Source organism: Eretmochelys imbricata, chromosome 5 (assembly GCF_965152235.1).
Source record: "Eretmochelys imbricata isolate rEreImb1 chromosome 5, rEreImb1.hap1, whole genome shotgun sequence".
Taxonomy (NCBI): Eukaryota; Metazoa; Chordata; order Testudines; family Cheloniidae; genus Eretmochelys; species Eretmochelys imbricata.
In genome coordinates, this window is record NC_135576.1 from 131,565,648 (window position 1) to 131,588,419 (window position 22,772).

Sequence of the window (22,772 nt, forward strand, 5' to 3'; positions counted from 1 at the left end):
TGGCCTGAACTTCCTCTTGAAAGAAATCTAGAATGGAGATAGAACAAACTAAACTGTACTGTTAAACTATTCTAACTCTGAGCACCTACACAATCCATGTCATCTAGCCCTCTGTACAAGTGCTTACCTCCATCCAGTCAATAAATACTGCTACATCCTGTCCCACCAGTTTAGTGTAGGCAGCAGATACTGGATAATGCTGCTGGGCACGGCTTAGCCAATCTACAACGACGACATTAGAGTCAGGTTCTCTCTTATACAGAGCATCCACCAGCTTTGGGACCCAGCTCTCATACATTCCAGTTACCTGAAAAGAGATTTCGCATTATTATTTGTATTGCAGTAACACACAGAAGCCTCGGTTGAGATTGGAGCCTCACTGGGTTAGATGCTGCACAGACACATCGTGAGAGAGTCACTGCCCGCCCCCCCCCCCCCAGATGCTGAAGGAGCCATACAATGGGGAAAGTAAAACCTTTTTTACTGTAAACATACTTCTGTCATGGGCTCAAGTTTCAGTAATGCATTTCACTGTATGGCACTGAAATGCACCAGGCTTATGCAGCAGTTCTGCAGAAATGAACCTAGGAATTACAGTGGATGAGAAGCTGGATATGAGTCAGCAGTGTGCCCTTGTTGCCAAGAAGGCTAACGGCATATTGGCCTGTATTAGTAGGAGCATTGCCAGCAGATCCAGGGAAGTGATTATTCCCCTCTATTTGGCACTGGTGAGTCCACACCTGGAGTATTGCGTCCAGTTTTGGTCCCTCCACTACAGAAGGGATGCAGACAAATTGGAGAGAGTCCAGTGGAGGGCAATGAAAATGATTAGGGGGCTGGGGCACATGACTTACGAGGAGAGGCTGGGGGAACTGGGGTTATTTAGTCTGAAGAAGAGAAGAGTGAGGGGAGATTTGACAGCAGCCTTCAACTACCTGAAGTGGGGGTTCCCAAAGAGGATGGAGCTCGGCTGTTCTCAGTGGTGGCAGATGACAGAAGCAGCAGCAATGGTCTCAAGTTGCAGTGGGGGAGGTCTAGGTTGAATATTAGGAAAAACTATTTCACTAGGAGGGTGGTGAAGCACTGGAATGGGTTACCTAGGGAGGTGGTGGAATCTCCTTTTTTAGAGGTTTTCAAGGCCTGGCTTGACAAAGCCCTGGCTGGGATGATTTAGTTGGCGTTGGTTCTGCTTTGAGCAGGAGGCTGGACTAGATGACCTCCTGAGGTCTCTTCCAGCCCTAATCTTCTATGCTTCTAAGTAACTCACTGCAGGGCTGGACACTGCAATTGCTCGTTGTGTGTGGAGCTCCCACTGACAACAATAGGAGTTCTGGGTGCAGCTCAGCTCCGGGAGAAGTTTTCTCTTACCGTCCATCCATGGATCACCACAAAGGTTTTACTGGTATGGTTGAAGTTGCATCGTGCCACGGTGTCTTCTTGACCAGGGACCAAGTAGCAGATGTCATCATCAGGTTCGTCAGCTGTCCTTAGAGAAAATTTGCTCTCGATCCCCTCAAAGTCTCTCTTTGTTTCTCTGGTGCTTCCTATAGTGGAGGCAGCATTTTGGGAACAGGTATTAAAACAGGTTCAGGAAGATGCATAATAAAAAAACCAAGCATTTTGATAGTCACAGATCTAAAGAGGTCAGAAGACAAGGTAAAATCAATTTCACCCTGCTCTAAGGCCCATTTCCCTGCCAGAATAAGGACAGTAAAATCTGGCCAATTGTAGGAGTATGTTTATTTTAGGCGTTTATTTTAATCTGGTAATGGAAAAGATATAAAACTGGTGCATCTGAAAAGCAATTCGCACTGCATTGTGGAAAAATGCCCAAGTGTTTCAAATTAGGGGGTTGGGGAAGAGGGAGAAATCACTGATAAGCTTCATATTATTGAGGTATCTTCCCCATAATTTCAGCTTTAATGAAAATCACTTAAGCAATAACAAACAGATTCTTCAGTAATTCATTAGTAGCAGCAAACTCATCCCTGCTTTTATGCAATGTGGATGTCTAGGTTTGTTCTGACTAAAAAAAAAAAAGCAAGTGGGAAGGTCAAAAGCCAGCCTTGGGGATTAAAACTGAGCTAACAAAACAGAAGCCCATGTTTCAAAGGCAATATTGCGTCAGACAATCTGATAATCAACTTTCTAAGAAAAGCTGCTCTCTCTCCATCCTAGTGAAGGAGAAAGGGCATATTAGTAATGACACTGCATGTGGTATGCTATGCCTGCAATGAGCAGTTCTTCCTTGGAGAAATTTCTCTGCTTTCAAAATAAACATATAAATTGCTTTTCATTTTTATGACAAGAGGAAGGAGGAGAATGGTTTCACACTCAGTGCAGTATAAAAAGTATACACTTTTATCATAGTAATTTCCTCCGTTGTTTGGAATACGCTCCTAAAAACTGGAAACCAATATTTCTCCCCCTTTTTATGCCCTGATGTATCCAGGCCATCCTTACTCTCAGCAAAGTACTTCAGCTTGTGATTAACTACAGGCTTTGCTGAACGGAGATGTATGTAGACATGTGCATAAATGCTTTGCTGAACTGGGGCCTTAGTTGGCAGATTTCCTTTTAACAAGTACTGATTTCTCCTCTTCTCAACCCAGCAAAAGCCAATACTTCTCAGTTCTGTTTACCAGTTTGTTTATTGGCACCATTTGCGGCAGGATTTCACGGAGTTCTGGGAATATAATCAGTAGTGAGCTGGAGCCGGTTCGCACTGGTTCACGCGAACCGGTTGTTAAATTTTGCAGCCGGTTTAGAACCGGTTGTTAAAGGGGTGGGCAAACTCCTGTCCTGTCCGTCCGTCCTATCTGTCCCACCTGAGCTCTTGGTTGGTGAGGCTCCCCTGTGAATTTTTACTCATCTGATGGCACTGCGCGCCTTCAGCGGCAGGTTCTTCACTCGCTCCAGGCCTTCGGCGGCACTTCAGCAGTGGGTCCTTCAGTGCCGCCGAAGACCCGGAGCGTCTGAAGGAACCGGTTCTTCAGCTTCTGGCAGCTCATCACTAAATATAATCATTAAATGCTCAGACCCAGAGCAGGGAACACAAAGATACAAAGTATGGCATTTTTACAAGACACACACAAATAATAGCCATTTTTGCTTGATTTTTTTCCATGACAAAAAGTTGATTTTCTGGAAGGAAGATGTTAAGAATGAGAGAATATTTCCTGCCTGGTATCTATATTTTTCAATACTGTCATTCTGTAAATTTCATGTATTATATATATCTCTTCATTGATTTAAAACCCAACCTTTTGTGTTCAGTTAAATTGCCTTATTCAGCAAGGTAATTAAGCAAGTGCCTAACTTTAAGCACTTGAGTAGATGCACTGAAGTTAATGGGATTCCTTACGTGCTTAAAGTTACACCTGTGCTTAAATTACCTTCTTGAACTGAGGCCTAAACTGTTAGTATTTGCATGTGCCCTGAAGTCCTGGAAACAAAACACTGCTGTTACTGTGAGTGTTAGCATCCAGCATCACAAATTGATACAGCAATATCAGCTATACACGCAAAAGCACTTTCATGCCAATAGAACTGTCTACACTAGGGCATTTGTATACTGGCAATAAAGAAAGAAAGAAAGAAAGAAAAGTCACACCCCCTAACTGACATTGCAATGCCAGTAAAAGTTTCTAGTGTAGACCTGGCTTTTATCTATTCCTTATAAATTACCCCCTTTGGGGATTTCCTTCCCCCCCTCCCCACCATGTACAACCCATTCAGAACTTCTCACTCTCACCACAAATGTTAATTATCTCTTCAATCCATTACCTTCTTTCTGAAAAACAGTCTGAGTGTAACTAGGATCATTTTTCTTCCACCCAGAAAAAGAAAGCCCTGGAGGCTGACTAGTTCTTAGTTAAACATCAAACTGTTTAACTTTCCACTCACTGATGACTCAATAAAGTCTTAAAAAGGAATAAAAGCAGCTTTCAACTATGAAATGCATAGAACCTCATAAAGACTTTGCATATGTAAGTTCCTTTTTCATACAGGAAGACAAACAAGAATACTCCACCTGCATTCCCTTTATACTATTTTCTTTGTATTTAGCTATTACATGGCAATTCCCCACTGCATTAAAACTATTTGATAATCATCCAAAATATAGACTAAACTGCCATCTGCTTAATAGTGTGTCCATTCCAATACATAGGCTATTATTTCTGAGTAGCTGAGAGTATACCCTCTAAAAGATATTTTATATAAGATATTACCTCATCCACCTTCTCTCTAATATGCTGGGGCTGACAAAGCTACAACACTGTACGGAATAGACCCTCTAGTTTGTAATAACTTAACTCCCAGGGATGCTCTTACGTTGAAGTGTAGGTGATTATTAACGAGAAGAGCTTGCATTTCTATAGCACCTTTCACTGGAGGAGCTCAAAGTGCTTTACAAATATTCATTAACTCAGCCTCATAAAACACCTTTATACATAGGGACCATTTCATCCACCACTGAAATGCAGTCACCTCTGCGGCCACATCAATCATGTAACCATGCAAAGCCACAAGCCATTGGTTAGAGGAGGTGAAGGTGGTTACTGTGTCCAGCTGAAATCGCAGGGGAGAGCTAGGAGGTCAAAATGAATAGCGATACATCTAGACTGCCAGGATTAACACCCCTATACTTACAATAAGTGCCACGGACTCTTCAGTGGCCACAAATGGTCAGGGATTCAGCTGAAGGGCAGCATCTCCAGCAGCAAAGTACACCAGGTAGTTACTTTCTCAGAGTACATTATGTATATGCGAGTCACCAATAATTACTTCCTGCTGTTCTGAGGTGTTCATTGGAGGTCTTCCTCAAGTACTGTCCTGACCTCCCATTGGCATGCCAAATCTGATTAGATCACAGAATAAGATGATTTGGCTGCATCTCACATCTTAAAACTAGAATTCACTACAATTACAATTCTTTCCCCCTTCTATTTAGAATCTGCAATTTCAGTGGGGGGGGGGTGTTTGTACATACACATTCATTCGTATACATATCTCACACACACTGAATATAGGCTGCAAAGGTCCTCAAGAGGTCATCTAGTCCCTCACCCCATTCTGAGACAGGACCAAGTATATCTAGACCATCTCTGACAGGTGTTTGTCTAACTTATCCTTAAAAACCTCCAATGAAGGGGATTCCCCAACCTTCCTTGGTGACCTATTCCAGTACTTAACTACCCTTATAGTTAGGAAAATCTTTCCTAATATCTAACCTAGATCTCCCTGTGAACTGTGCTTACATACATGTGGACTACATACTGCTTTAAAATAACAAAGAGGTTCTATGGGCTAAAAGTAGGCCCACCTAAGACACATTATTAAACAGCCATGTACAGCCACTCAGAAAACTAAAATTTGCCAGTTCAGTTTGTGCCCCTGTTCAAAGTATAAACGCAATGTCTTTTGTTGTACCAGCACAAATTAGTTCAAATAATACTACCTTTTCCTGAAGGCATAATGATTGTAGCGACCATAATGAGAAGAAAATCTCATCACACAACTTTAGTTTAATATTTGTAAAGTAGCTGAAAGGAAATTCTGATGCAGGGTTTTAACCGTTGAGTTCTTACATAGAGCCAAAGAAATGTAGGGTTGTCTATACACAAACTCATGTCAGTTTAACTAAAGGTGAGTTTTAAAAACAATTTAGTGAAACTGCTGCATCCCCCCTCTAATCATTTATTGGTTTAAAATGGCTTGTATTAATTTACCTGAATTTGGCACAGAATGGACATAAGCTAAAATTGATAGAAGTCAGGTTTCAATCAAATGAAGAGTATCCACACAGAGGTTTTCAACTAATCTTAGGTAAGATGGTGCAACTTTGTGTTTAGACAAAGCCTCAGAGAATGTGACTTAAGTGCTCTTTAAAAGCAAAATTATTCCTTTTTAAAAATTAGTATTTGCTCTGGTCGTGATTCAGCAAGGTACGAAAGCACGTATGTTGCTTTAAGCACATGAATAATATCATTGTAGTCAGTGTTGCAGTACCTTTCAGATGCATACTTTTAAATACAAAGTATAATTTTCTGGCCTTTGTCATCTCTGTAGGGATGATGCACTATAAAGAAATTCCATTTTCTTGCCATGAAATTCACTCTGGGTTTTTTGTTGTACACATTTTAACCATAATATTTGTCTGGGAGCCAGTCAAAATAATGCAATCTACAATGCTTCGCTTATTTTATTTTTGTAATTGAAGGGAGTAGAAGTGTTATGAGTAACAGGCCAAGTACAGACTCTGCTCTGAAAGAACTTGCTTTTCTGATCCTGCCCTAGCTATGTTGCCCATTCTCGTGATTTCATCCCAAGTCTCACAGTATTTGGTGTTTTTCTTAAAGCCCTGGTGCTGGAATCAGGAGGCGACAAGAGAATCTTCACCTTCCTTTTGTTAAAAAGGAAACTTTTCTAGCCCTCTTGGTTGGGAGCGTGGAGGGAAGGGGGCGGGAAATCTACAAGTGAAACAAGTGTGCCCATAAGTACCCATAAGCAAAATAAATATTTATTTTTTTAAAAAAATCCTTGTGATTTTTAAGTCAATCTCATGATTTTTTGAGGCTTCACTTGTGATTTTTGACCACGTGATGTTGGCAGCACTGCAGCTGTGAAAATCAGCAGGAACTCCAGTCCCGCTACGGCCTGATCCGTTGCCCACTGAAGCCAACGGAAAGACTCCCATTGACTTCTCTGGACATTGAAATGGCTCCTGACTCAAGTAGAAGGGTAGTATCAATAAGAGGAGATTCAAGCATTATGGACCCAATCCTGTTCCGACTGAAGTCAATGGCAAAATTACCATTGACTTCAATGGCAGCAAGACTGTGCCCTTCATTGAATTTATCGCTATTGTCAGGTGGGTTGAGAACTGAATTTTGAGCAAGTTGAACTACCCCATCTAGGTGCAGGATATAAAGTATCATAAGATCTAAATAATTATTCACTATGGATCAATGGATTTGAACTGTGGATTAAGGAAGGAATCTTGGATAAACAAGAATTTCATCATTTGTACACGGATGTGGAAATTCAAATTGTTAGATACATAAAAACATCATGGGATAGATCCTCGGCTGGCACAGCTCCATTGAAATCAACACACACATGCTCAAATATTTACACAAACAACAGTGAGAGTTCTGTTGAGATAACTAGTCCTACAGCTGATAAAGCGCAATAGAACATCACGTATCAGTCACCTTGAATACCCCACCAAGCTTCTTATATTAGCCCATGTTCCCTAACAAAGTAAAGTTTTGTAACTCAGACAAGTGAAATGCCTTTGCAAGGGCTAAATTACAGAAACAATCAATCTTGATTTGATTTGAGTGGTTTAAACAATACAATAAAATCACACTGTTTGTTACAACTCCACAACACAACCCATAAAGCAGGCTATTGTTTAACTACTCTGTCGAAGAGCTCCAACTTAGTTTGTTCATCCCACACGTGAGGAAAGAACTCCGTGGCCTTAATCCTGCAATAAATGTTACATGGGCTAACTGCTGCACTTGCATAGAGCTCCCTTGGACTCAGCAGGACTCCACGTGGGCACAAATGTCGGCACACATGCTGGCTCCAAGCCTGAGTCATTCCCTGCGGAATGACTGCGTCCCTCAAGTGCATTTGGTATGCTTGTAAAATGATACACTGGGAGTACTTTCCCATCCTTTAGACGCCCTGGAGCATCTCTCCTACATTTTAGGACCGTCCACAAAGCTCAGTGGTCCTAGCATCCTAAAACACTGTAAAGAATCACTCTTTAAAACAGTGTTAAGATGATAAAGTGCAGCTGTGGGCCGACTTCTACAATAATAAATACAAGGTCCCTTTTGATATTGATGCCCAAGGAGTATATGTACAGGCCAGTTTCCCAAATAGGAGATTTTCTCACACATTATAAATCCAGCAGGATCCTATGATTGCACTATGCTGTTAGTTCTCCAATATACCCTCTCAGAAGTGCCAAAGATTCTGTTGGAAAGTTGTTACAGTAGCAGCTCTGGCAGAGCTATCCCAAACACAGCATTTACAAGGAATATTAAAAGCTGGGGGCCAAATTTTTAATCGTTTACACTAATGTAAACTGGTGTAACTCCTTTGATTTAGATGGAATTACTCCAGATTTACACTGGTTAAACTGAGAATTTAGCCCTATAAATATAATCTTCCTCTGATTATACCGTGTACTGTTTATTAAGGATTCAGACGTTGTTTCCTGCGGCCCAGATCCTGGTTTCCCCTGCTCCTAAAACACCCATTGACTTCAGTGAGAGTTTATGGCATGGCTAGATCTGAGATGTTCTTACAGGTGGTTCCCACATCATCTATTATTAGGGAGAACTAACACATTAAGTAGAAAGGCTTCAAAGCAAGGAATGAAAACGACGTTTATAAGTTTGCTCTGGGAGGGAAGAGAATTCTCATTTTATGCCACTAAACTATTATTGTGATGGGCTCTAGAATTACCATTGATAGAATAAGATTAGATTCAAGGTGAGAATATATTCCTTTCACTGTGGCCTAGGATGATCATATGTCATGTTTCGGCCGGGACAGTCCCTTTTTTATGCCCTGTTCCGGCCGTCCCGACTTTTTTGGCAAAAGCGGGCATTTGTCCTGTTTGCTCTTGCCAACCTGATCGGCGGGTGGGAGATGTGTGGGAAGGCTCAGGCCAGCTATAAGAAAAATAATGAGAAAAAAAAACGTAGACCCAGATCCTCAAAGGCAGTTAGGCATCTAAGTACCGCTGAGAATCTCGGCCATAGTTAGTTACCATCTTAGTTTCACTCGGTGGTTTGCAACAGATGTGTCCAAACTTTTTTCTAACTGCGCAGACTTTTAAAAACATTAGTCTCTCTCCCACCTTTGATGAAAAGTCGGTTGAAAGTTTCTTTGTTGAAAGTGTATTAGTTTTGTGGATTAGCAAAGTGAAAATTAGTGAAAGTCGACTATTCTCTAGGTGATATATTCCTCTATTCCATGCTCTGTGTGTGCTCTATATGTATATCCACTGTGGGATTAGAATATTCATCTTCAAACTTTACTCTAATTGCTTCATCTTCTTGAAAGGCATTTGTTACAACACCAATCCATGTTGCAACGAGGTTTTGTTTTTACATGAATGCTCAAGATGTTCCAGCTGCCTCTATTGTGCAACTGGGCAGGCCACTTGACCCACAAAAATAAATAGTACACACAACTAGGGCCCGGCTCCTGTGCGGTACCCAGCTCCGACTGCCACCCAGGAGATGCCATTATCACTAGCGGGGCAATCAGATGCCACCTTGCTCATGACAAAAAATAACCCAGTCCCCCCGGCTTGTTCCCTGGAGGCATCTCACTGCAGTCAGTGCCCGCACCTCAAGGATGGGGAAGCCACTTGGGGCCAGTAGCCAGGTGCCCGGCCCGGGCTAGGGGCCTGACCCCCGTCTCCCCGGGGCAGAGCGGGCGGGACCCCAGCGCCACCGGGGACGTGCCGGGAGGGCCGGAGAGCGCGGCGCCGGCGGCTCGGCTCGGCTGGGCTCCGCAGCCCCCGGGACGAGGAGCGGTGAGGGGCAGCCCGGGGCCCGCGGCACACGGCCGGGCACGCCGGCAGCGTGGGGCGGGCAGGAGCGGAGCAGCCCGCAGGGACTCCCCGCCCGGCCCCGCGCCCCGGTGACCTTGGCCCGCGTGCCGGGCATTCCAGCGCGCCGCCCCGCCCCCGGCGCGTTCCCCGCCCCGCCCCCGGCCCCGCCCCCGGCGCGCTCCCCGCCCCGCCCCGCCCCCGGCGCGTTCCCCGCCCCGCCCCCGGCCCCGCCCCCGGCGCGCCCCCCGCCCCGCCCCGCCCCGCACACGCCCCCGGCGCGCCCCCCGCCCCGCCCCGGCGCGCGCCCCGCCCCGCACACGGCCCCGGAGCGCCCGGCCTCGCCGCCGGCTGGGGACGGGGGCGACCGGCCCCCTGCGAGCCCCGGGCCCCTCTTCTTCGGCCCCCACCGCCGTGAGTGGCCCGCCCCACAGCCGCCCCCTGTCTGCCCTACAACCTCCCCTGTGCCTGCCCCACAGCCTCCCCCAGACAACCTCCCGCCTGCCCCGCACCCTCCTCTGTGCATGGCCCCAGCCCCCTCCTGCCTGCCCCACAGTCTCCCCCAAACAACCTCCCGCCTGCCCCACAGTCTCCCCCCAAACAACCTCCCGCCTGCCCCGCACCCTCCTCTGTGCACGGCCCCAGCCCCCTCCTGCCTGCCCCACAGTCTCCCCCAAACAACCTCCCGACTGCCCCACACCCTCCTCTGTGCACGGCCCCAGCCCCCTCCTGCCTGCCCCACAGTCTCCCCCAGACAACCTCCCGCCTGCCCCACACCCTCCTCTGTGCACGGCCCCAGTCTCCCCCAGACAACCTCCCGCCTGCCCCATACCCTCCTCTGTGCATCGCTCCAGCCCCCTCCCGCCTGCCCCACACCCTCCTCTGTGCATGGCCCCAGCCCCCTCCTGCCTGCCCCACAGTCTCCCCCAGACAACCTCCCGCCTGCCCCACACCCTCCTCTGTGCACGGCCCCAGTCTCCCCCAGACAACCTCCCGCCTGCCCCATACCCTCCTCTGTGCACGGCCCCAGTCTCCCCCAGACAACCTCCCGCCTGCCCCACACCCTCCTCTGTGCACGGCCCCAGTCTCCCCCAGACAACCTCCCGCCTGCCCCATACCCTCCTCTGTGCATCGCTCCAGCCCCCTCCCGCCTGCCCCACACCCTCCTCTGTGCATGGCCCCAGCCCCCTCCTGCCTGCCCCACAGTCTCCCCCAGACAACCTCCCGCCTGCCCCACACCCTCCTCTGTGCACGGCCCCAGTCTCCCCCAGACAACCTCCCGCCTGCCCCATACCCTCCTCTGTGCATCGCTCCAGCCCCCTCCCGCCTGCCCCACACCCTCCTCTGTGCATCGCTCCAGCCCCCTCCCGCCTGCCCCACAGTCTCCCCCCAAACAACCTCCCGACTGCCCCACACCCTCCTCTGTGCACGGCCCCAGCCCCCTCCTGCCTGCCCCACACCCTCCTCTGTGCATGCCCCCAGCCCCCTCCTGCCTGCCCCACAGTCTCCCCCAAACAACCTCCCGTCTGCCCCATACCCTCCTCTGTGCATCGCTCCAGCCCCTTCCTGGGGTCTGCCCCCCAACCATCCCATCCATGCCCCCAGCCCCCTCCTGCCTGCCCCACACCCTCCTCTGTGCATGCCCCCAGCCCCCTCCTGCCTGCCCCACAAAAACCTTCCCTGTGTCTCCCCCAAACAGCCTCCTACCTGCCCCACACCCTCCTCTGTGCATGCCTCCTGCCTTCTCTACAACTTCCCCCATGTATGCCCCACGCATCTCCCCTGTGCATGCCCCGATGCCTCTTTTCCTTCCTGTGCATCCACCCAACATCACCCTGCATCTCACTAGTCATATCCCTGGGTGCCACCATGCACGCCCCCAACACTGCTTCTCTTTCTGACATGCACATCCCCAACAGCCACCTGTACATGCCCCCATCACCTCAATCTGGTCTCCCCCTTGCATGCTCTGATACCCACCTGTGCACGTCCCCAGCAGCCCCCCTTTCCCCTGTGCACATCCCCAGCAGCCCCCCATCCCTTTAGTATAAAGTCACAAACAGAAGTTCAGTTGATGTTTGCAAAAGCGATATTGTCTTGCAGCTTCTAGCTTCTCCCACTCCAAGGACTCAGACTTACTTGGGACAGTGGCTTGTGTCGTGGCAGAAGCTGTGCAGAGAGCAGCGAGGTAGTGGATCCACAGGCCCAGGGCTGCCAGCAGTGCTCCCCTTGCCATCACTGGAGAGGTCTCCCTTTTCCAGTGTCCAGAGGAAATCAAGTGAGTGCAGTTTGTGCAGCCTGCAGCTCCGTGCAAAGTTTCCCTAAAGTTAAGTGCAAAAAGTGCCAGCAGGTCTCCTGGAGTAGGAGGGACCCTTTTCTGTCACTGCTTCAGGCTCCTTATGTGAATGGAAATATGCAAATAACCCTCACCACCTATTGGCTATAAAATCATAAGTGAGGGCGGAGGAGGGGCCCCATGCTCAGTTCCAAATACCAGCACTCAGTCTCTCCCTGCAAGAAGATGGGAAGCATGAGCGTCCTTACAGAGCTGGAGTTCAGCTGCAGTTTGCTCTGCCTTTGCTTAAGCAGTTTGCTGGGGAGTCTCCTGCACGAGGAGCAGTGGCTGATGATTACTCCTCCGGCACATTTATTTTGTAAACCCAGATCCTCTAATTGAGCTCTTCCGTCAGCTAGGGAGCCCAGTTTTAAAAACCTTTACAGAAGGATCCTCCAACTTAGGCATGCACTTCTGGAAAGCACTCAGTACAGCATAAGAATCTATATAGAATTAGGGCTTGTCTACACTTGAGTTAATTTGGATTAATAATGCCTGATTAATGCCATATGTGGACATTCTTATTCTGGAACAAGAGTGCTGTGTTCCTGTAGCTTAATCCACTTCCAAAGCCTTTTCAAATAGCTATTCCTGAATAATTCCATACGTAGGTAAGCCCTTAAACATGCAAAACTGAATGAAAAGAACATTAAGGTTGCAAAGTCAAGGACTCATAAGTTAGGAAATGTTAAAATTGAGGTTGCCTGTGAAACCATTGTTCAACCTCCTTGCGTGTATGCATTATGATGCAGTCTTTAATTACATAATCACATACTCTTTTTTTCCCCCCAAGATGCCGGACTCATTCAATGCACGGGCTGGACCTTGCTCTGAGTATGAGTGAAGGCCAATGCTGGCATTTCCTAACTTCTGAGTGCTTGAGTTTGCAACCTTAAATATAGGGGGTTTGTGTGTAATTTCCTAGGTTTAAAAAGCAAACTGGGAAAACAGAAGTCCCATCATGTGGGACCATTTTGATACCCACTTGACCCACCAGCAGGCTTGGAATCTTTAGATCCTCCGCACAGACCTCCGCCCCTTGAGCTAAAAGAGTGACTGTAATAGTAGGTTGTCACCCTCTGTGTGGGCCAGGCACCAGAGGGGAAAGTGACATGCTTTGCCAGTGGGTTTCAAGAGATATCTGCTGACAGAGGAGGACTGCTGGGACTCGGGAACCTTGGATTCCATTTTGGGTTCCAAACGAGAGTGTTCTCTCATGAACACAGACTCCCTTTCTTGAAGCCTGGCAAATTTCTGTCCATGTCTCCTCCAGCTTTCCCTGGCTCCTCATTCCAATCTCATCTCCATCCCTGGTGCCCAGTACCAGTCTTCCCTGACGGCACATTGTCTCAATCTACTCCTTCTGCCCCCTCTTCTTGGTCCAGCTCTTGTCCCCTCGGCATTTCAGTCAAGCTCCCTTTTCCTAGTGATACTTTTGCATCCCTTTCCAGGGGTGCTGGAACAATTCTTATAGTGGGGGTGCTGAGAGCCATTGAACCAAATTGTAAACCCTGAATGTAATGGAAACCATTCAAGCCAGAGGGTGCTTTCCTAGTTCCAGCACCAATGTCCCTTTCTTGCCTCCATTCCTTGCCCCCTCTGCAATGAATGAGGGCTCTCCTCCAAGGCCTTAATGCTGCCTGGATGCCTTCAGGGGGAGCCCTGAGAACATAGGAGAGACTGTCTCCCTGCTTTCAGTTCCAGTGCCTGGCACTAGAGCAGCCTGCAACAGCAATTGCAAGGAAAATCCTGCTCAGTCCCTGCAGTCCTCGGCTGCAGCATGCTCACTGTGGACAGCATCTTTGGAGAATTTAGCTGTTAAGCTCTAAATAGGCTTTACCAAGTATGTGCAAACTGAGATTTTTTTCAAAGGCTTACATAAGGTGGCCAAATTTGAGTGGCATTTAACGGGAACAGCCAAAGGCGCATCCCTGGCACCAGAGTGACCGCTCTGCCAAATTTCAAGTCCCTGCTGTAAAGCAAGGAGGTGCTAGAGCTTCTCAGCAAAACAATTGTAAGATGATTATTTTTTGTAATATGGGCAAAACAACATATTTGTCCCTCATCTAATTCTTGCAAAGAGCTGAACTGTTTTAGATACAACTTTCCCCCGCCAAAAAACGTCAGCCTGAGGCAGATATCTGGCATAGAACATTTCAGCCCAAATGGTAAAGCTTGGCAAAACGATAAGGAACTTAAAAAAAGCTGTTCTCATGGAAAACATCAGGCAGTCATCCGACAGGTGGTGCTACCAGCTCCATCTAAATCAGAGAGCTTGTCTGATGGACACCTACCTCTTCTCACATCTGTGACTCCAGCAATTACTTGTGTTGTAAAGGAAGGTGTTTAATATATTTTAGCTGCCTTTTAATGTGATTTAGCAAATAGAAATGAGGAGGCGGAGCCAGTACCGCATAATGAGCCAGCTCTTTATAGACCATCAGCAAGTGTTGTACAGACAAGCAGCAATCTCCAGAACAGAATTAGTACTGGGGCTCTCAGGTTTTTGCACTCACTCGCTTGCACATCTTGTAAATACCAGCTGCGCGGGGTAGGATGTCGCTCCTCAAACTTGAGTACAATCAAGTGTGTTACCAAGAAATTGTTACTGGAATCAATTTCTCCCTTTTTCTGCAGCCCCTCCAATGCCATACAAAATTCCCTCCTGCTTATGAAATTCAAGGGGGAAGAATACCAGCTTCTTGTAACTTGAACAAATGAGTCACCCAATTACAAGAAAATCTGAGATATGTGGGATGTGATAAAGGAAGAATGAATCCCTTAACTCTAATGGTTTGCAGTTGTGCTCTTCTCAGTGTGTACGTTTCCCAGTACTACCAAGTTTTCCTTTCAGCTGCAGATAATTGTCATCAGATTGAGAAGAATCTTCATATGTAGATCTAAATATACTCAGTCCAACTATTATTCAGATTTGAATCTTGGAACCTCTTAAAGTAAATAATGTTATGGGGGAAAGCATAGTTAAATCAATAAAACACAAACTGATTTATAGTACTGGCAAAGATAGAAATGGGTGGAAGGTAATAAAGTTCTCCAAAATATAGATAATGTTATTGCTAACAAGAAAAAAAAAGTTTAGTGGAATGGAATTTAGCAGACACTGGAGTTGCAAAATGATGCTGTTAATTGCGCCAAAAGACAATGTAGAAGGTTAACATCAAAACAAGCCAGCAGAAATGCCAAGGTTCCCAAAGACTTTGGTTAGTCTCTAAAGTGCCACAAGGACTCCTTTTCTTTTTGCGAAAGACAAAAGGGTTGTATTCACCCCTCACTTTGGCGTAAGTACATTAACTCGAAAGCAGTACTCCTAATTTACACCACTGCAACCGAGGGGAGAATCAGATTCAAATATTTCACTTGTACTCTGATCTAGCAGGGACACTAACGGTGAAGTTTAAAAAATTGAGAAAAAGTAACACTCTCACTTTTTAATATTTTCACACTTTTCCAGGGGAAATATTTTGAAAGTGTCATAATGTGTTATCCCCCTGCTGCCCATTCATACACACACTTTCTCTCACTTTTCAACAAAACTTTCCCCCAACTTTTTCTACTGAGAAAAAGTAAATGAATAGAAGAAGTGTTTTTCTTCACTTTCTCCAGCTTTTTTCCTTTTTGTCCACTGGAAGAGGGGGTAGTTTGAAAAAAAAAGAAATGAAGAGAAAGTGGAATTTTTCCCCCACTATTTGAAGACAAAAGTTTCAATTTAAAAAATCAAAATTTTTCATTTTGAAATTTGTTCAAAAACATATATTTTATTGAAATTGATCTTTTTCCTGAAAAATTTTTTTTAATGAAATTCCATTTTTTGGCTAAAAGATTTTTACCAGCCTAGTCCCTAGTTCTGTACCAAATTTGTTTTACTGCAACAGCATCATACAAATTTGATTTCTTAGAACAGAGTCTCCTGGCTCTGGGTCCTGCTTGCCAAGGAAAGAGGGACTGTAACCTTGTGATCTGCCCTGAGTAAGGAGCAACACATTGTTGGCCTGCCCCAGGAGCAAAGGAAGGGACTACATTATCATTCCATCCGTGTGGTCCTCTAGCTCTCTGCTTGATCCATGGGGAAAGTAATCTGCACCAGCCCTTTTCCTAGCACACACTACTTATCCTAAATTCTAGCTAAATTGGGGAGACTGGCAGATAATGAGGGGCAGAGCCACTCCCTGCCTACCTGTCAATAGGGGCAGTAGCAGCCCAGGAATCTATTTTCCCCCTTATACTCATGCTGCTACCTGCAGTATGGGGAACAATGACAAAGGAGTAATGTGGCTCCTTTTGTCCCCTTATTTCCCTGCATGCGTGATCTGACCCTTAGTAAATAGCTGCTGTAAAACTCAAATTAAATATTTTTCAAATTACTCCTGTGCTACAGTGCTGAGATTCTCCTTTTCTAGTCTCCCATTGCAGCCCACATCCTGTCTTTGTGATTGTCACCAATAAATACCTGCAACAGTTTCACTTCACTCTTCCTCGCCCCCCTCCACACCCTCCACCGCCTTATTTTTAATGCTAAATGGGATCCTCTTGTTTATTCAAGCAAACAGAATTGGACAATAGACAGAAACTCTCCTCTGCACCAGTAAACTGCAGGCTTTGGGTTTAAAATAGCTTACACTGCGGTGTTGGTAACTGTGCTCTAATTAATAATCATGCTGCAGATACTGCCTGCCGGAGTTATCTAATCCTCCAGCCAGACACTGCTTTCAAAATGCAATGCAATAACACAGACATTGCTGATAGGGCTCCCTTCTGGAGGGGGTGGGTGGTGGGTGTGGAGGCCAAATCGCCTCTCCCATTGGTTGTTTTGCTGGTATGGTGATCAGGTGCTGATCCACTGAAGTTGAAGTCAGATGATAGATTCCTACCTTATTGCTGCAGTAGGTCAAAGATGCCACTGTTTGAAAACTTGTGCAAGGTTAGGAAAATATGCAAGAGAAAGAGAGAGGCAGGAGGGGTCTTTGTCTAAGTGATAGAATTTCATCCTAGCAGTTACAACGAGCTTCAAGTTTCTTCATCATGCCAGCAGGATCAGAGCTAGGGAACTGAGCCGGTTCCCACTCCGTTTTGTCTGCTTCCTATATTTATTAAATGCATAATTTTAGCAACGGGAACAGAGCCTCTGTGCTCTGGGTCCTGCTTGCCAATATGAATCCCTGCTTGCCAAGGAAAGAGGGAGTAGGATGAGCCAGAGCGGTGCGTGTGGGGAAATGTATTTATCATTTCTTTATTAAGAAACACCCCAGAAAGATGAGCCACATTCCCTTATCTTTGGGCTCTCCGGCTGGGGCCAGAAATCATGCACATTCTGCTTACCCTTTATTTTCCAGTAAAATTCTAACAGATGGTGAGTGGTGCATGCTGCAAGTCAGGCTGAATTTCAACTCCTAGTGTGTGTGTGTGTCCGTCCCTCCCCCCCCCCACACACACACCTTTCTTTCAGGTGTCTGTGACTTTCTTGAAAAAGACCTCTTGGGCTGACATTTTCTATACTCGGACTCAGCTCAAAGGTGAGTTTTTAAAGACGTTTGGGACAAGTTGGCACAGCCATTTTGGAGTTATTCAAGCAGAAATAAAGCCTTTTTCGCCCCCCATGATTTGAGTGGACATTTTGTGCTCATACAGAGCCAGAGAGGGACTTGCCTTAAAGCAGCTGTCCATGTTAGGGCTCCCTGCATCCCAGTTCAGGTACAAAGGGAACAGCAACATCTGCCTCTGCAATACTTCTTTACGAAGCAGATGGTCAAGGTGAGACAGGGAGAGAAGAGTAGGTTGTGAACAGAACGTGCTCCACCCGCAAGCATTGGCTAGCAGAGCTGAGCCAGCAGCATTAGTTGAGGGAGAGAATTAAGCTGCAAGGAGGAGAGCATAGTGACACTTGGGAGGAATGTGGCTAGCGGACAGAGGACTAGGCTGCGGCACAGGAGACATGGCTTCTGTTTCTGGCTCTGCCTCTGGGTGTCCTTGGGCATGTCACTTTCCCTCTGTACATCAGTTTCCCCATCTGTAAAATGAAGCACTTTGAGATCTGCTCATGGAAAAGCATTTGATAATAGCTGGGTGCTCTTATTATGCTATTCCTTTTCTGGACCTCTTGCACTCGGCATGATGATATGTCAACCCTTACTCAAGATTTAGAACTCGAGCTCAGTCTGGCCCACAGTGAAAACATGAATGAAGCCAGATATGTCCACCTTGTCTTGTAGCTCTCATTAAGATCTAAGGTTCAAGCAAAGATTGAATTAAATCAGCCAAGCAGTTTGAAAGCTATAATCATGGAAACAGGTAAGTTTTGCACTTGTTCAGTAGAATTTTTTCTGTCCAGTTTTATTATGAATATTATTATTGGGTGTTAGTTTTGATCACATAATGGGATCACTTAAAGTTACAGACCCTGCCCCAAAGAGATTGCTGTCCAAATTCAGAGATGATAGCAAATGAGGAATATACATAGACCATAGGGGAAGGGAAGAGGATGGACAAGAATTTCAGTAATAAGACTGCACGGTTTACTAAATTTATCCCAATTCAAAATACACATGATGGGAGCACTCATGTGTTCCTAACTTTAAAACTACTGACCGGATTCATTTCAGCCTATGCCAGGAGGACTACATGTACAATAAACAGTTTGCATCAAATGCATCCTTAAGATGGAAAAGAAATGTATCAAAAAATGTTTTTTTGTCATGAGGCTGTTCAGGAAGGGCATTTGAAGTAAGAGGTATGACTGTACACTCTGCACTTTATTGGTAGAGAGTTCAGATTCAGGCATCTTTGTCATCACTCTGCAGTCACCAAATCTTTGGCAACTTTCACTTGATTTTTAAGTCGCCGAGAGCTCAGTTCTGCTACTGAGGGTTGTCAGTCATCTTGTAGAAGTGGCCGTGGTCTTAGGCTTATTTCATAGTGCCCAACTTTACCTTCTCCTGCATGTATACAGCTCCTATTGCATGCTTAAAGTCCATGGGAATTGTGCTCACGTGTCTAGGGGTCCGTCATTTGTGTTTATACATGAATCTGAAGCTGCGTAGATGGGAGGTTGATGAATGAAAATGGCTATTCTTGCAAATCTTCCTGTTTACTTAATATCCAGTGCAGTTAAGGTAATAACCGGCCCTGTGTTCATAAAGAGCCCATTCAAAGACTCACTAAGAGGCTTAGAATTCTGTGAAGCTCAAACTCCGGGAGCGAGTTAGATAATAGTCGTATTTGGGTAGTCTGGTTTGTGTGGCGGCTGATAACATTGTAACTAACCAAACTGTGACATAAATATGATTGAGGAAACAGGCAAATAGTTTGGTTTGTTTCAAATTATTATTCCTGGGGGGATTTCAAGAATTCTAGTTAGATAATCAGGGACACATGAGTTTGACTCTAGTTTTTCTGATGTCATAAGAATTCTGGGAAAGCTGCTTCGTAAGCAATCTAGGTTTTTGTTTTTAAAAAATATTTCCCCAAAGTTTTCCAGGATCATAATCTTTAATAAAGACAATGGAGCAATTTTAATATTTATTACAGTGGCGCCTAGAGTCCCAACACCCCATTGTGATAGGGGTTGTACAAGAATATAACAAAAAAAAATGGTCTCTGACCCAAAAATCTTAGGGAAATAAAAGCTGACTAAAGTGGGGAAAAAGCCTTTAGCTCTTGAACTGTTTCAAGGGGTGGGATATGCTGAAATTGCAGTGAGACAATTTGAAAGGGGTAGTGGTGGTGTTTTAATTTAGATGGAATAAATGGGCCCCAAGAGTGTTAAAATGACCCTGAAACTGACCAACATTAAACAGATTTAAGCAAGGTTCAGGGTTTGGTATTCAGAGACCTCAGCCTGCTTAATACCATGGCAAATGCATTATTGTTTTTTAACCTTTTATTAAAGAAACAGAAATGAAGGAAAATAGTTAAAGCATTTGAAATATAAAGTATTAAGTGAGATTTGAGTGTTTTAACATCTCTTGTTCCTTTTCCCTTTAGCTAGAGGAAATTTTTAAAAAGAACCCCCCTCCCCCTTTGACAGTCTTTTAGATGGTACTAGGAAGTAAAAACTGTTGGTTTTTGTGGAAAAGAAAAAAAATTGTTGAACTGGACTGGAGCTGTCATTCTTGCTGCTGCTGTTCAAGTCTGATCCCATTTTCTAGAAGGGAGAACAATACATACACAAGAGAGGAGAGAAAAGAACTGCAAAGATAGAAAATGTAGCTTCTGTGTCTCTTGCTGATTTTTACTTGCAACCTCAGTGTTGGAAAAATACAGGCATACACGCCTTCTTATCAGCCACTCCAAGACCTGGCAACCTTCTACCAGCATCGGGCTGTTTTGGTCATTACTTTTCTTTGCATATTTTACAACACTGATGTAAGCCTGTGACCAGAGAGGCAGTCTTGGCTGGCTAAGCCAGATTCTGATTAGACAGAAGGTAAAAGGAGAGGGATAGGAAAGAGAAGAAATAAGGCAGGGAAGGAAAAGGACACAAAATGTTACGTCCCAGGTGATGCTTGGGAATTAGTCAAAGCAGGTGGAGGTAGCGATGTCATCTGGGTCTCTTCTTTTGGCCTGGCCTGGTCAGGACGTTTTTCGGGATCAAAGGCCCAGTGGTGTTATAGTAGAACCTAGGACCCAGTGGGGGTGGCAGTCATAATGGCTAATCTCATTCCTTCCCTTCTTTCAGTCAGCAATTGTGGTGTTCACTTCCCTCCTCATTTTTCCCCCAACGTCTTTTCTTTTAAAGACCCCAGAAGGGAGTGATGGGTGGAATCGCCTTATTATTTGGTTTACCAATTAGGCTTCATTTTTGCCACACCAATTTTGGTCCATTGATTTCTGCTCTCATCTGTCCCTTGTTTACTAGGCATGATTTTAACACAGTTCTTGAATTATATAAGTGGCTCTTTTTTTTGTTTGTTTGTTTTCCTTTTGTACCTTTTTCCAATGTTTATTGTTGTCAGTTAGGATAACATTTTATAAACTTTTACTTACTTTTACAGTTGAGCTTACAATCAGGGTCAATTCGTAAACCCAGTTATTACCACAGAGGGTTCTTTCTACCAGCAGGAAAAAAACTAGGTCAGACCAGATGATCACGATGGTCCCTTCTGACCTTGAAATCTATCAGTCTAACCATCAAGCCGACATATACTTTGTAATTTACATCTCCATAAAAGGAGCAGGAAGGCAAAATGGCTTGGCTGCCATCCCTCGACCAGCCATTAAATTGTTCCCTCTGCAGATTCACAGAATTGGGAGTGAGAGAAAGAACAAACAAATATTTTAGTGTTGCTTCTAGCAACGCATGGATGCCAAATCTATCCTTTTCAGCGGTAGGAACCATCCATTTCTGTTCTCGCAGAAGCAGCATCCTTAGGATTTAAAGGGGTTAAGATTAGAGGAGGAAACGGAAGAAATGCAAGAAATATTGTTGTCAATTGGCTCTCCTTCTGCAGCCAAACCTAAGAAAGGCAAATGTCTGTTAGCATCTTCAACAGAGGAAAGAACAAGATGAGCACCATGACAAGCAGTACAGGGGGCAGAGATGCTTGCCCATCGCCAGGCCATGGAGAACCACAATATCTGACTCCTCTCCAGTTTTGAGACCTCTGAGGGTTCAAGAGAGGCCAATTCCGCCAAGTGCTGCTGTGTGTAGCAGGAGGGTGCCATCCCTCCCACCCTCATGCCAGGTCAGCGGAGGAGTTGAGAGAGGAGAGCCAGACTCAGCGTGGGAACCAGGCTTTTTCCCTGACGTCTATAGCAAAGAACTAAGGAAATTCCCAGCCCTAAACAACAAATGCACTAAGATGGAGTCCAGGTTGTAAATACAAGCTGATAACTCAAAGGGAAAACTATGACGGGTTAGAAATTTCCCCTCCAAGTTGGTTTTCGATGGAAAATTGAGTTTTTGATGGAACAATTTTTTTGTGTGTGAGAAAAGTGTCTGCATTTTGCAGACAATTTCGATATTTCATCAAAAATCCAAATGTCCAAAACCCCAAAGTGTTCAGTTTTTGGCTGAACTATTTCAGTTTCCCCCCAGAGAGGAATTTACTGCATAACAAATTGCAAAGGGAGCTACTGTACTGATTGTATTAGTCATGATCAGATTGAATTCCTCAACCTGCTGCTTTTTTAATTAAAATGCACTTCCATCTGCTGCACTCGAGTGCCTGGGAATGGGGGGAAATCAGCTCCAGCTTTCTCTGAAATACGAAGTGCCTTGGCTACAAGAGTCTGGGTTTATAGCACCTGAATTATTGAGCCCAGGGCTAGGCAGAGGGAAAGATCAGGGAAAACTGGAGGCTGGCCAGAGAAGGGAAACAGAAATAGAGGGACTGAGTCATCAGGGGAGATGAAAAGAGCTCCAGGAAACAAGTCTAGCTTGACCAAGGGGCGCCTCAGGAGATGTGAGACAGGATAAGAGCCCAGGCCTTGGGTCGTAAACAAGAAGGGAGAAGAATTGTTTAGGGTGGAATGAGGGGCCATAACCAACTGTGAAGGGAAAGTGTTAAAGATGGGAAAATAGAAGCTGATTATCAGGTTAACGCCCTGACAGTGAGATCTGTTGAATCATCTCTCCCGTGGGACTGATGAGAGCACCATCACCTGGGATATTTCAATCTAGCCTGGACAAACCCTGGATAATGTACCTTGGAGAGCACGTGTGCATTGGCTCCTAGGAGAGTGTCAGGATGGGGCCTACTAGCTCTGTTCCAGCTCTGTAAGAACATAAGAGGGGCCATACTAGGCCAGACCATTGGGTCCATCTAGCCCAGTATCCTGTCTTCCGACAGTGGCCTTTGCCAGATGCTTCAGAGGGAATGAACAGAACAGGCCAATCAT

The 22,772-nt window shown here is 45.5% G+C and overlaps 1 protein-coding gene across 1 annotated transcript in view; it reads right to left on the minus strand.

The window, feature by feature from the left end:
* The window catches only part of LPL (lipoprotein lipase), a 57,244-nt gene that overhangs the window by 12,557 nt on the left and 21,915 nt on the right, over positions 1-22,772 (minus strand). Inside the window, exons 2-3 of the mRNA XM_077818062.1 lie at positions 1,369-1,544; positions 128-307 (exon numbers count right to left, since the gene is read on the minus strand). Coding sequence (XP_077674188.1) covers positions 128-307; positions 1,369-1,544 — 356 coding nt within the window. The remainder of the gene's footprint in view (positions 1-127; positions 308-1,368; positions 1,545-22,772) is intronic.